General features: G+C 41.7%; 2 protein-coding genes across 2 annotated transcripts; one reads left to right on the top strand and one right to left on the bottom strand.

The window, feature by feature from the left end:
• Positions 1-498: 498 nt before the first annotated feature.
• Positions 499-6,013, bottom strand: LOC137103043 (potassium voltage-gated channel subfamily S member 3-like). Its single transcript, XM_067483051.1, has 2 exons — positions 5,641-6,013; positions 499-5,038 (listed from the first exon to the last, which is right to left on the bottom strand). The coding sequence occupies exon 2, from the start codon at positions 5,032-5,034 to the stop codon at positions 3,553-3,555; it is 1,482 nt and encodes a 493-aa protein (XP_067339152.1). The 5' UTR covers positions 5,035-5,038; positions 5,641-6,013; the 3' UTR covers positions 499-3,552.
• Positions 6,014-7,149: 1,136 nt separating this feature from the next.
• LOC137102910 (uncharacterized) lies at positions 7,150-12,660 on the top strand. Its single transcript, XM_067482850.1, has 21 exons — positions 7,150-7,172; positions 7,255-7,313; positions 7,408-7,494; positions 7,581-7,702; positions 7,794-7,934; positions 8,085-8,183; positions 8,268-8,438; positions 8,764-8,866; positions 9,171-9,391; positions 9,693-9,849; positions 9,945-10,153; positions 10,237-10,351; positions 10,544-10,737; positions 10,848-10,962; positions 11,056-11,225; positions 11,303-11,394; positions 11,570-11,703; positions 11,853-12,042; positions 12,126-12,267; positions 12,343-12,439; positions 12,581-12,660. The coding sequence occupies exons 1-21, from the start codon at positions 7,150-7,152 to the stop codon at positions 12,658-12,660; spliced, it is 2,721 nt and encodes a 906-aa protein (XP_067338951.1).
• The last annotated feature ends 641 nt before the right edge of the window (positions 12,661-13,301 follow it).

A 13,301-nucleotide genomic window follows, 5' to 3' on the forward strand; every position in this document is an offset into this window, starting at 1 on the left:
CTAACACTTACATTATGACAAGCTCAGTTTGAACCTGCCGTTTCACCCTTTTTCCTTTCACACATTCTCAACTGCATCCAATGACCTTTTCATCTTGTATGAAGTACACAAACAATTGCCTTCACAGACCCTGAGGCTTTATGAAATATGAAAGTTCATAGTCTCATGGGCAAGCAAATGTCAGTTTTTTTTAAAGGAAGATTTATGTTTTCTTTTAAAAATTTTGAAGTGTACACTGCACACACATGGAACAGTGTGAAAGCTTTGCCGCAGTGACTTTTGTTTAACTTTGATGTTTGGCAGGCCCTGCATTAGCAGGGCTATCCCCCTAAACCCCCTCTGACAACTGCAAGTTGAGAAACTTCAATGTCTACTCTGTGCACAAACAGCTCGCTTTGAATCAGCGTCAAAGTACCGGCCGACACTGACAAATCTGACAGTCATGCTTGCCACTCATGCAATTGAACATATTTCTGACAGAATCCAATTGTTCAGTGACACTTTTTACTTCACTTGTTTAATGCTTTATTACATCCAGTCGTCTTGGATTAAGACTCTATTTGACCCAGTACAAGTATTGTGCTAAACAACTGTACCGGAACTTTAATGTAATGAAGCTCATTATATAATTTAAAGAAAAAAAGGTTTGAAACACAACCCTAGTTATTTCTGCAGCGGGAACATTTATGCTGAAACACTCACTGTGACCTTTCCAGCTGTTGGCATTTTTTGTCTTTACATTACTGAACACCTGCACACTGCACACACACCAACACAATGCAGATTCAGCAGCAGGAAACAGAAATTGTAAAGGATTTTACATTTCCCTTTGGTTCAGGTGGCAAATCACAGTAATAATAAGAAATAATAATTAGAAAAATGCAACCACAGAAGCTCCCGTACATGGTTTGATGCAGGGCTGGATAAACCTGCTGGGAGGTCCAGGCCTGTGGGTCCCCAATAGACCCCTTTTTCTTTCCTTGTCCATGCATTAAGTATATGTATTTATGTCCGGGACAGTGCACATGACAAATAGAAACAACAACAACAACAAGACTAAGTATTTAACGTAATAACATTTTACAGTGGTATCGGTTGTACACTAGAATCATTACAATCTGTGTATTGTTCCCTCAAATTTTTAATGTTGACAGACTGTAACTTCAGTCATAACAAACTAGAAACAAAAGAATCAAGTTCAATCTCAGTGCAGCTGTCCTTTAACTTATTGACCAGCTCCTTACACTGAAATACTAACTTAATATATATGCCTATATTTAGGAATATGAACAATGTAAATGCAAGATCAGCTATTGACAGAAAACTATTGTTTGACACTGAGCCCCTCCCCAAGGCAGAGCTCCCAAAATAAACTAAAAACGAAAAAGGAAGATTTGAGTTCTTCATAAAATACTAACGCTTTTAAAATTCAGACGCCAAAAACATCTCTAGCTTTAGGGGACATAAAACAAGATGCACAACCAGGCCGAAATTCCATATGTGATTTCCTTTTTTGCCGTCAGCAAAATGACAAAACCCATGTAGGAAGCCACAAGGCCGAGAGTAATGGCGAGGAACACAAAACTTTCATTATCTTTTGCCGCCGGCGTTGCATCTCCGGTGGTTCTTTAACACAAGAACTGAAATCAACTGAAACTGATTATACAAACATTGAGTGAATATGATACGTTTGTCTTAAAAGTGATTAAACTCAACTACATTTGAGAGGATATCAGTTGAAGTTATTTTTCACATTAAGACTAGTAATATTAGTACTAGTACTATTTTCACAGCTTTCCACATTGTTACATTTTTCTTTTTTTATCAACTTTTTACATATATTTATTGCAACACCATTAGTCAAGGCGTCAGTGAAGCAGCTGTAATGATCCATTATGATTTAATAGCACCCATAGTTAATTTTCACACTTCAGTTTGCTCCCACAAATCCAGCAATGCCTCAGAGGTATTCACTGATTCTAAGTATTTATTATGGTATTAGTGTACTTGTGAACACTCATCACAAGAATGACCAGGGTTTTGCAGATTGAAAACCAGATTTAGGGAAAGGTTTGGAGAAAACCTAATTATTTCTGTCCGGTCGCAAAGATGCCATTGCCCTTGGAGTGTGTGTTCAGCATCTGTATTTCAAGCGCACAGACGTCCTGCTGGAAATTACTTCTTGTGTGTAGCAATCCTCTGGACAGCTGACAGAAGTGAAAAACAAAAAGCTTGGCTAAAGCAATATGCTAATGTCTTATGTGATGCACACCTGACAAAAGAGGCCCAAAGATCGAAACTCATTTACTGCTATTACCAAATAATCAGAGAGTAATGGCCTTATCCGTTCAAGTTAGTCTGCTCTTAGTCCTGGCAGCTGCTGTGAAGTAAGAACTGCAGATGTGTAAAGAAACCAAGCTTCCTAACTCCTCACAGGTTTCTACTATTTGGACAGGGTTCATTCATTCACCTGTAAACTTTCAGATAAATTGTTCAAGGAAAATCTTGTGTGTCACTTTCAAAGAACATGCCTGTGGTCAACTGCACTAAAAAATGTGATATTTTATTTATTTATTTTTTTTACATCTCTAGCTCTATTAGGACAGCAGCTCATCCAAGCGGAGACAATAAACCAAGACAGGAAATCAATCCTTTCAGGAAAGGAAAAAGACTGAATAGGTAAAGTACCCACCACAGTTTCAGTGCATTTCACTGCTAAAGAAAATACACAGACGCTGATTTAAATCCGGAAATGTAGAATTTTGCACATTGCGGTGATGAATGAGGCGCAGTAAACCTGAACTGGAAACCTTGTCTGAGCGAGTGAGTGACTTACTGTATTTGCTGTCACAAATGAGAGGCATACCTCTTCTGATTCACTGAGTTTTATTTCATGTCCACATGAGTTACCCCCCAGGGGTCACCCAACATGCCAACACAACTGTCCAAACACGAGAATTTAATAAGAGAAACCCGGCATATCAGTGCTTTCCACAGTGCTGTGAGAGAGATTTGTCACCTGTCTTCATCAGCAGCAAGAATAATATTGCATAATTCTTTAAGACTATTTATATCACTCTCTTTTTCACTATTTATTTTTGTTCATGCAGACTGTGTAACATCAGTCGACTTGGACGTCTTAAATACCGCTTTTTAAACTTTAAACAGTGCTGTTGTCATTCTGGACTTCTGCATTTGCCAAACTCTATACCTCAACTTTCAGCGAGCAGGCAGATCAATACGCTACATTACTTTGAAAAAGATTAACATTATGGCCCTCCTACATGCATCATTGAAGTTTTCTCGAGCAGAAAATGGGCTTTCAAACCTCTGAGCAGGTTCAGATAATTCCCTTTAGATTTCCTGGTTTTAGTGATGCTGTATATTTCAAAAGCTATTTCCTTGTAGGAAAAAAAAAACATGGCCTCGATATTTCTCCATCAAATAGCAGACGGAAGACAATACAGGGAGGCAGGGTCAGTTCGGGATCACACTGCCCTTAGAAGAAACCTGCCATTGTAAAGGCACTGACACTCATTTTGCTGCAACGTTTTAACAAGTGTCATTGTCATACACCTCTATGTCCTGGAGACTGGAGGCATCTGTATCATCTCCCGCACTGGTCATACTGTTCCTGAAGGCCAGACCTCCTATGAACGGGTATGCAGTATTGGTAAACAGCTCTCTAATGTTATAATGAGGGAGCTCTGGGTCTTGTCTTGCAGGCTTGGTGATACATTGCCCCTCCATGGCTTTGTTCCTTTGATAATATTTTGAAAACTTATTAAAGATTATGGTGATGGGCAGGGCCACCACTAACAGGCCACAGATTATACACACGGTGGCCACTATCTTCCCTGCCAATGTCACTGGGCAGGTGTCACCGTAGCCGACTGTGGTCATGGTGATTGTCGCCCACCACCAGCCTGAAGGAATGGTCCCCAAATCTGTGTGCTCCTCTTCCTTCTCTGCAAAGTAGATGAGAGCAGAAAAGATGGAGATCCCAACAGAGAGGAAGAGGAGAAGCAGACCAACTTCGTGGTAGCTGTGGCGGACGGTGGCTCCCAGTGCTCGCAGCCCGACCGAGTGACGAGCCAATTTGAGGATTCGGAGGACCCTCATGAGGCGCAGAACCTGCACCACCCTCCCCACATTCTCTATGTCTTCGTTTTCCTCGGCGCTTTCCTCACCAGTTGTTTCCAAAGCTAACGTGGCATAAAACGGTAAAATGGAAGCAACGTCGATGATGTTTAGAGGGTTTCCGAGGAACTTCCTGCAGGAGGGTGCAACAATTAATCGGAGGATAAACTCAGCTGAGAAGCATGCGATGCAGATCTCCTCCAAGATGGTGAGGACTGGATCCTCGATGGGCTTGTCATTGTCATCCACCTGCTGAAACTCAGGCATGCTGTGGACACACATGGCAACAATAGAAGTCAGCACCAAGCTGAGGGAGGCCACAGCAATGATCTTTGAGGCTCTGGAGTGACCTGGATCCTCCAGCCTGAGCCAAACATAACTCCTAACCTCGGCACACCAGGCACCTTTAAACTTGGCCAGGTCTTTATCAAGAGCAGAGAGCTCCTCGAAGGAAGAATCAAGGCTCAGCTGCTGCTGATCGTCGCTCCTGATGTCCCAGTCTCTGTCCTCGATGTACTCCTTCCTCTCGTGGTACCAGTTTCTGCAGCAGGGGCTCAGATGGAGCTCCTGGATGCCCCAGTACTCTATCTCCTGGCTAAAGGAGAAGACACACAGCTCTTCCATCATGTGGATACGTCCCGTGTAGTAGAAGTTGAGCACGCAGAGGAAAACCCGGGGATTCCTGTCAAAGTAGTACTCCTTCTCAGACGGACTGTAGTCGTCGCACAGCTCCAGGATGGCAGCCTCACTTTGGCAGCGCAGCAGACGAGCCAGGCGTGTGTGAGGGAAGCGGAGCAGAGTGTCCGGATCCACTTCGTGTCGTACCCCTCCCACATTGAGGTGGACCTGGTCCTCCTCATTTGAATGCTGGTGGAGGATTTGCCCATACCCCATGGTCCTGATGAGACATACAGGGACATTATGACAAGAACCAGGCTCCCATGTGTTTGGTAGACCTTTCATGACAAGTGATGTCCTACAAGTATCTACAGACAGGATTAAAGTGATGCATTTATGCGCACAGATCGGTCTATCAAGACATATTTGACTGCACTGTTTGTAGAACACATTAGTCCTGCGAAGGGGAAAAAATCAATGCCACACACACACACACACACACACACACAGGAAATTGCTTGATCTGGCGTGAGTGAAGAGGCGTTAGGTGCTGTCACTTCTTGGAGGGCTCAAGTGCAGGATTATCAGCAGAAGAATCTAATTAAAAAATCTAACTAAACTAACTGAAAGGAAATGAGAGGCAACAAGTTGAAGCAGAACCCACACATCACACAAAGCCCCCCCCCCCAAAAAAACAGCTTTCAATCATGTGTAAATGTGTTGTTCTGTCGAAGTGAAACAATCAACATCAGCCCGCTGCTTCACATACTGACTTTTACAAAGAAAACTAACATTTGTTTTTTTCACCAAAACGCATTCGGACATCACTATATTACTTCTAAATTCACTACAACTGAATGCACTATGTTATCTGCAACGTACCTGCACTTGGAGCCTTTCCATGAAAATACTTTTAATTCGGGAGTTCTAGTTTTTTTTAGATTCTTCTTCTGAAATCCCGCAGACAGGAGGTCGGTGGAGGGACTGCGGCGGCACTGCTGCCTCTGCGGCGGCGGCTTCACGGACGGGACAAGAGGCGCTGGAGGCGGGACAGCGGCGCGGCAGCAGTTTGTTGCCTTTTACAGGGAGCAGGGAGGGGCGAGAGAGGAGGAGAGGAGAGGCCAGGGTGGGAGAGAGAGAAACAAACTGCTGAGAAATGATATTTATGCTCTGCTGTGTATTATAAAACAATTGGGGCTTCACGCATGAAAAGCATGTGTAATGTTCAAAATGTGCCTATTTCTGAGTGGAGCTACTGAAACCAAAGCCAGCTGACCACAGCTTATCTGCATGGTGGGAGGAGGAAAAAAATTCCAGCTCTGACAGGGAACTACCAAAGCAGGAGGAGAAACTGTATTTGGCAGCAACAGTCAGATACATCATTGCATCATTGTGATAACATAAAAAAACGTTGTGTGAGTGTGTGTGTGTGTGTGTGTGTGTGTAGCTACAAGCATGACAATTGTTATTTCTAAAATAGTTTGGCAAGCTTTTCCTTCTGTAAGCGAAGGGTCTTTCTATCTTTTTTTTATTGCTTCCATAAAACATCTTCAGTGTCTCCCACACGTGCTGCTTATAAAATAAAACTAGTTCCTCTTACACCGGAGCCGGTAAGATGCTAGACCAGTCAGTCATAAGTTTACCTTAAAAATGAACATTTAACATGTTTGTGCATCTGTGGGTCATGGGGGGGTTACTTAAGCAAAGTTCACACAGCAGGTTGATTTATTAGTTATAGGCCTGATGCTGACAATACACCTGCAGCAGCTGCACATTCACTGCATGCACATTTGTTGTTTCTGCGTCTGAGCTGAAATGATTAATGAAGTCATAATTTATTGCTATGAAACGTCAAATGTTAGGAATGAATGTAGCATTTGATTTAGTTTTTCTTTGGTTTACATGTTTAACCAAATGTGACACTACAATGTCTGTAGTGACATTTTTTTGTTTACTGTTTTAACACCTCAACATTTGATCAATTTAAATGTTTGTGACCTTCGGACCACAATGATTTAAAAATTATGAACATTGGAGATTGATGTTCATGGTTCAGCTTTTACATCATTTCCTGTTCCCTCACTGTTGATGCTACATAAGTTAAAAAATGCCCAAAAAATTTAGTATTGACAAATTCGAAACCTAATTTAATTTTTTTAATTTTTACTCTTATAATAATATTTCTTTTTCTTATTTGCCAGTTTAAACCAGAGAACAAGACTCCCCCACACAATCATGGCCATCAGGCTGTAATGGGATCCACCTGTGTGTGGCTGTATTAGTTGAGCAGGAAGTGGCTTCAGGGCCTGTAGTTTATTTTCCACCACAAACAATTTTAAAAACTACAACAAACTTGAGCTCTACGGTTGCTGGCATTTCATCTCTTGTGCCATGTGTGGTTCAGCTGGATTGGGGTTTGTAGATGTGCTGTTATAAGCCTTTGCTTGGTCACAGTTTCAAATTTGACGTCTCTGAAAAGGATTCGATGTCTTTCAGGTGGCTTGTTCTCCTTCTGTCACTAGTGAACGTAGAGGCTCAGAAGCAGCCGTATTCAGGTATGGGTCACACGTGTTTTATTGATGTTTGAAACAGTACTATCACACCACAGGACTGTTTAAAATGACACTGCTTGCTGCTTTTCAGCCCTAGATATTAGCTCAAAATGTCTGGGGAGCATCATGCGTGTGGATGTTGGGCCACTTCAAGGGAAACTTTTGGAAGTTGCTGTCATCATAAGTAGACGGACATTTCAGAACGTTATAGTTTGGGTTTTTTTGTCTCACTTGTTCCTCTAACGTTCTTTATTTCTATTTCCTCCTCAGACAACTCCTCCATCCTTCTCACACCACGTTTAGCGTCTCAGTGTGGCTTCAGCATGACAACAGATCAGCTGGGGGGCGCAAAGATTTATGCCTCCCTTCAAAACTGCTTCGCTCAAAATGTGGTAACAAGGCTGTAGATGTAACTTTGTGGAGCGGTGCTGACTGTGTGTATTTTGATGTGGTTATCAGCTTGAGTTTTCTGTGCGTTTGTAGGACACTGGATTTATGACAACGCTGAATCTTCGACTGCACGGGAACCAAATGGATGAAGATGAGCTGTACCAGGTGGCTGAAACCTGCCAATACGCTACCTGGGCCTCGAGGGAAATTGTCTGTGACCACAACTACATGGAGGCAAGTCGATGCAGCAGGTCTCCCTGAGGTCATGTTCCAGTCTATACGACAAATGGCTTCATGTCCTGTATTAGCATCAAGGCCAGTGCGTTTGATGTCACTGCAGAGAGGAGAGGTGAATCATCACTTATGGAGTGGCCTCGTTTCTAGGTGTCTGTTCAAAGGGCAGCTCCAGATGATTACGTCCTGCCTAAATACCCCATCCCAAGGGCTATTTCAAGGTTTGGTGATCCTCGACATGCCCCAGAGGTCAGATTTTTTTTTTTTATCTTTCAAATTTTTTAAATAATCTAGAAACCTATTTAATGGCATGTGTTACCCTTTGGCTCACAGAAATGGCCCACTGAATCAGGATTCAGGATGACAACAATCATGTTCTTCACTCCTGAGGAGAGGACTATGAAGCTGACTGAAGCCCTGAAAAGTGGTTATGGGATGGCCAGCACTCCCTCAAGGATGATTCTGCGAAGTCTAAAGACTACACCCGAAACATACGTTCAGAACGTGAGTTGACTCCAGTTCACTACATTTCAAACAAACCAGATTTTTTTTTCTTTTTTTTTTTTTACACCTTCCTCCTCAGGCAGACTGGTAAAATTACACACAGCCCACTTCACCTTGCTACTTACACTTACAGCCAATAACCAATTGGCATTAGAGCACACAATCTATTCAAACAGCCTTTAACTTGGATTATTTTGTCTCAAATCCAGTTGGCACAGTAAAATTCACTGGTAGGCTCTTGTTTAATTTACATCCACTCACAGCATTAAAAACAAACTGCTTGTGAAGCGTTTTATACTTAATGGTCTGCAACCTCGCCCTGCAGGTAGCAGGGGTGCCTATGACTGTGCTCAAAAGCTCTACAATCTTTGAGCAGAAGTGGCTGGCAACTAAAATCGATGCAGCGGCTGCTTGTCCCATACTGGAGGGTAATGAAAATATCTGGATAACTGTAAGCTGGATTGTAGCTCCTGTGAGGACACTGAAGTCAGGCACTATGTATTTTCTGTGTAAAAAATTGAACATAGTGGATATTCCAAGCACAATTTCACCCTTACAATTTTTATTTCATTTTTGTACTTTTGTACAATTGCACTTATTTTTTTATTTATTTATAAAAAATTTTTACACAAGGAATTGGTAGTCTGACAGTTAGATGACAACCCTCATGTCATGCTGCGGTCTTAAAATCTGTTTTCCCTTATTAACTGATGCGCATGGCTTCGTGTACAGGCAGCGTTTCCTTCACTCCGGACAGAATCACCTGGTATCTTCCCTGGCACATTGACCCGCTGGTTTCCTCTGAAAAGTTTAAACTGTTGGAGGTGCACATGGGCGTCAGCGGCCAGAGGCTTGACGCTGCTGAAATGGCTGCCAGACAATATTCAATGTCTGTCAACGACTTGTATGTCATCAGTGAAATTCCTGTTGGGGCAGTCGGTGGCTACTTTAAGGTCTGGTACAATAATAAAATATATTTTACATACATATTTATTTTTTTTATTAACTATATTTGCAGCCATTTGTTTTTCCACACTCACCCTAATTTCATGAGATACTGGACTTTGGCGATGCTCTACTACACTATGATCCTGCTTTTGTTAGCAGTCACATCATTTTGATTAAAAGTCAGCACTAAAAGCATATCTGGTTTGGTGTAACATCATTCAGAGCCATTTGTTTCGTTAATCTGAACATAGAGGGTGTTAACCTTGTAATGAGAGATTTGTGTGATTTTTATTTTTGTTTAATCAGAGTCACATACAGGATAATCAGTACCTCGTCACTTACTCAATTGAGCCGATGGTAGAGTTGCTTTGGACAGAAGACGACGCTCTCGAGGACACCAGATACAAAGTCCTCTTCCCCATCACAACACCTTTACTGTCTCACCCTCCTCAAGTTATTGACAGTGAGCCTCATTTTGTTAGTGTGTGTTTGTGGTGGGGGGGGGGGGATACACTATGAAATGTATCCCCATGCTGCATTTATATTTTTGCCCAACAGATACTGTTCCCAAGGAGCAGACATTTAAGATGCTGCTTGGGCCTTTTGGCACCGACGTGGCACTGGTGAACATTAGCTTCCCCTCTGAGGTTTTGTCCGTGGCGGACTGCAATGTCAGAGGCTTCAATGTCCTGGAGCACATGTCCCCTAACAGCAGCACCAAGGTCTTCACAATTGAAGTGCCCTTCATGGACCCTGTAGTACAAATGGTAAAATTCAAACAGAGCTTCGAAAAATGTAACTATTATTGGAAATGTGGCTGCTAACTTCTTGGTTTTTGTTTTTCTTCCAGACAGAAGAGGGATTTACAGCCTACAGTCTCCATCTGACCTTTGGCTTACTAGTATTGCCTGAATTGGTGCCATTTTCTCACACTGCTCATCTTGAAGCTAAATTAACGGAGTCTGGTCTGTATTTTAGACCGAATAAAAGTAGTTAAATTTTTTAAAAAAAGGCAACAACATCATCCATTCCAAACTTGCTTATATAATCAGTCCATAAAAGACCAAAATGTATACTTGACTACAATTTAAGTGTCTCTTAGTGTCATCTTGTCTCTGGTATTTTTATGCAGTTTGTCTGTTTATCCTCCCCTGCAGATCCTCCCTCTGTCTCTAGTGGCTGTGATGGTCAGAACTTTTATGTTCTAGTGAAATACAGGACCCAAGGCCTTCAGCTCAAAGTAGGAAAACAAACCTTGACCCCAGAATTGGCTCAGCACTATGGTTTCAGTGATAACGGAACACACTTCAGTTTGACTGTGCCCTTTTTAGCCCCCGGTGTTGTGTTTGAGGTACAATCCTACGGTTTCTTGGCTGGAGTTATAAATGTGCAGGAATTTATTATAGTCACAGTGCTGTGGAGATCATCATCCTCCATCTTTTTTTCTTTACAACTTGTCAGGCTCTTGAGAAATCAACCATTAGGAGCAGACTTGACTTGGTTCTGTGGAATCCAGAAACCAAAATAAAAATCAAACACTTCTCCGTGGCTTGTAATTTCCGTTCAACGCTGACAGGTTTGTTTAAAGAGAAAATTATTTGTCCTTTTGTGGGTTTTTACGGGGGGGTTCAATGCACCACAGGAACTAGTGCTTCTCCTCTTTTCACAGAATGTTTTCCTAACGGAACCATGACTGTTCTGGCATTGAAACTGGAATCAGTTCCCGGTCTGAACACCAGTCTGCTCACCCTCAGAGACCCCACCTGTGGGCCCTCATTCAGCAACGACCAATTTGCCTACTTTGTTTTCACTGTAAACTCCTGTGGGACAAGCCGAAAGGTCAGACCATTTACAGACATTTTCTTAATGCAGGATCTTGCCATGGACTGATTTTTAAAAAAAATGTTCTTTTTAAGTTTTTGTCTAATAGGATGGTGTATGAAAATGAAATCTCGCTGCCAGAAGAAACTGAAACTGAGACATCAGATGAAGAGGAGCCTCTGTATGAGTGAGTGTAATAAAGCATTTCTTCATTGTATTTTTGCTAGTGTTTATTTTTTTTTTAATATTTTATGTCTCTTTGGACACTTTGACCTTAATCAAAACAAATTAAATACATTTTAATTAAATTCTGTCAAATCAAATGTGGATTTTATATATTTCTTTGCCACTACTTGCTTCAGGTTAAGGGTTTCTTGTCATTATGCCATCAACACAACCCACGCGCTGGCTTTTCACACCAGCCCTCAAGTGAATGATCCCTATACTTATGCTGATGCCAGAGGTGAACCGGAAGCTGTAATGAGACTTGCTTTGGGTAAGCGAAGTTCTGAATGCATTGTATTTTATCCTATTCCGCCCCCCCCAAACACACAGACCTCAACATTAAGCACCACAATGGCAATTAAGTTGTGTACAAAGACCATTTCTTCCATTAATTTCTGTCACCATACTCTCTTCACTTAGATGACTCCTACAGTGTGTTTTACAGAGCTGAAGACTATCCTGTAGCCAAGTACCCAAAACAACCACTGTATTTTGAGGTGGAGTTGATGGGGTCTACAAGCTCCGTTGTATCACTGGAGCTGGAGAACTGCTGGGTGACACTTAAGAATGACAGGATGTCCCAGCCGAGATGGAATCTCATCACTGATGGGTAACTTTCTAATAGTGAAATCCTAAGATCCCCATCCGTCTGTTTTACCTGTTTAATCTAACTGGGCACTTTTACCGATCCAGGTGTGCAAACCCAGCAGGCTCTTACCAGGTTGTCTTCCATCCTGTTCAGCCTAATGCAAGAGTTAAGTACCCCTCTAACGTTAAGCGCTTTGAGCTCCAGATGTTTGCCTTAGCTGAAAATCAACATAACGTGAGGCACCAGGTATTTTCCACAACTTTCAATAAGTTAGAAGATCAAGATGTTATCAGGTACAATAAATCTCTTCATATCTTACAGCTCTTTGTCCACTGCGATGTTGTGATCTGTGATAGCAGAAATCCACTGGGAGGAATCTGTACCAGGCGGTGTCCGAATAAGGAAACCCAGATAAGAGGTTTGACATGTCATGCACTGGTGGTGATGTACAAGATTAACGCTTTTCATCCAGAGAAAGGAACAAAGCCTTGACTCCTCCAAGCATAAGACCTTTAGTAAAGGAAATTCATGTCTAACATGTCCTTTTCTTCCTCCTCAGGACGAAGACAAGCTGTTTCATATGCTGTGCTTAGTTTCAAACATGTGTCTTCTGGACCCATAGTAACAAGTTTAACATAAATAAAAGAAATTTTACAAAACATTTGCACTTTTCTTCAAAATGGTGGGTGGAAGTGTGAGTTTCCTTTGTCAGTTTTGTTTAAGTTTAAACAGCAGAAACCTGACTTTTTTTTTTTTTTTTAAATAATGGCACCAGTTTATAAAGTTTTTCCTCTCCACTGTTACCAAAGGTGTTTGTAGGGTTTCCTCTACATACTTGTATAATCTGGACTTTTACAGTGCATCCAGAAATTATTCCCAGCATTTAACTTTTTCCACATTTTGTTGTTAGTCTTATTTCAACATGGATTCATTTAATTTAACTCAAAGTTCTCTAAACAATACCCCATAATTACGGCATGAAAGAAGTTGGTTTGAAATCTTAGCAAAAATTAATAAAATTGGCACCAATTACAGCCTCAAGTCTTTTTTAGTATGATGCTACAAGCTTAGCACATCTATGTTTGGGCAGTTTCTCCCACTTTTTTTTTTTTTGCAGTTCCTCTCAAGCTCCATCAGGTTGGACTGGGAGTGTGGGTGCACAGCCATTTTCAGATCTCTCCAGAGATGTTTGAGTCTTGGCTCTGAAGGACATTCAGAGTTGTCCTGTAGCCACTCCTTTATCTTGGCTGTGTGCTTAGGGTAGTTATCCTGTTGAAAGA

The sequence above is a fragment of the Channa argus genome, chromosome 17 (genome assembly GCF_033026475.1).
Source record: "Channa argus isolate prfri chromosome 17, Channa argus male v1.0, whole genome shotgun sequence".
NCBI lineage: Eukaryota > Metazoa > Chordata > Actinopteri > Anabantiformes > Channidae > Channa > Channa argus.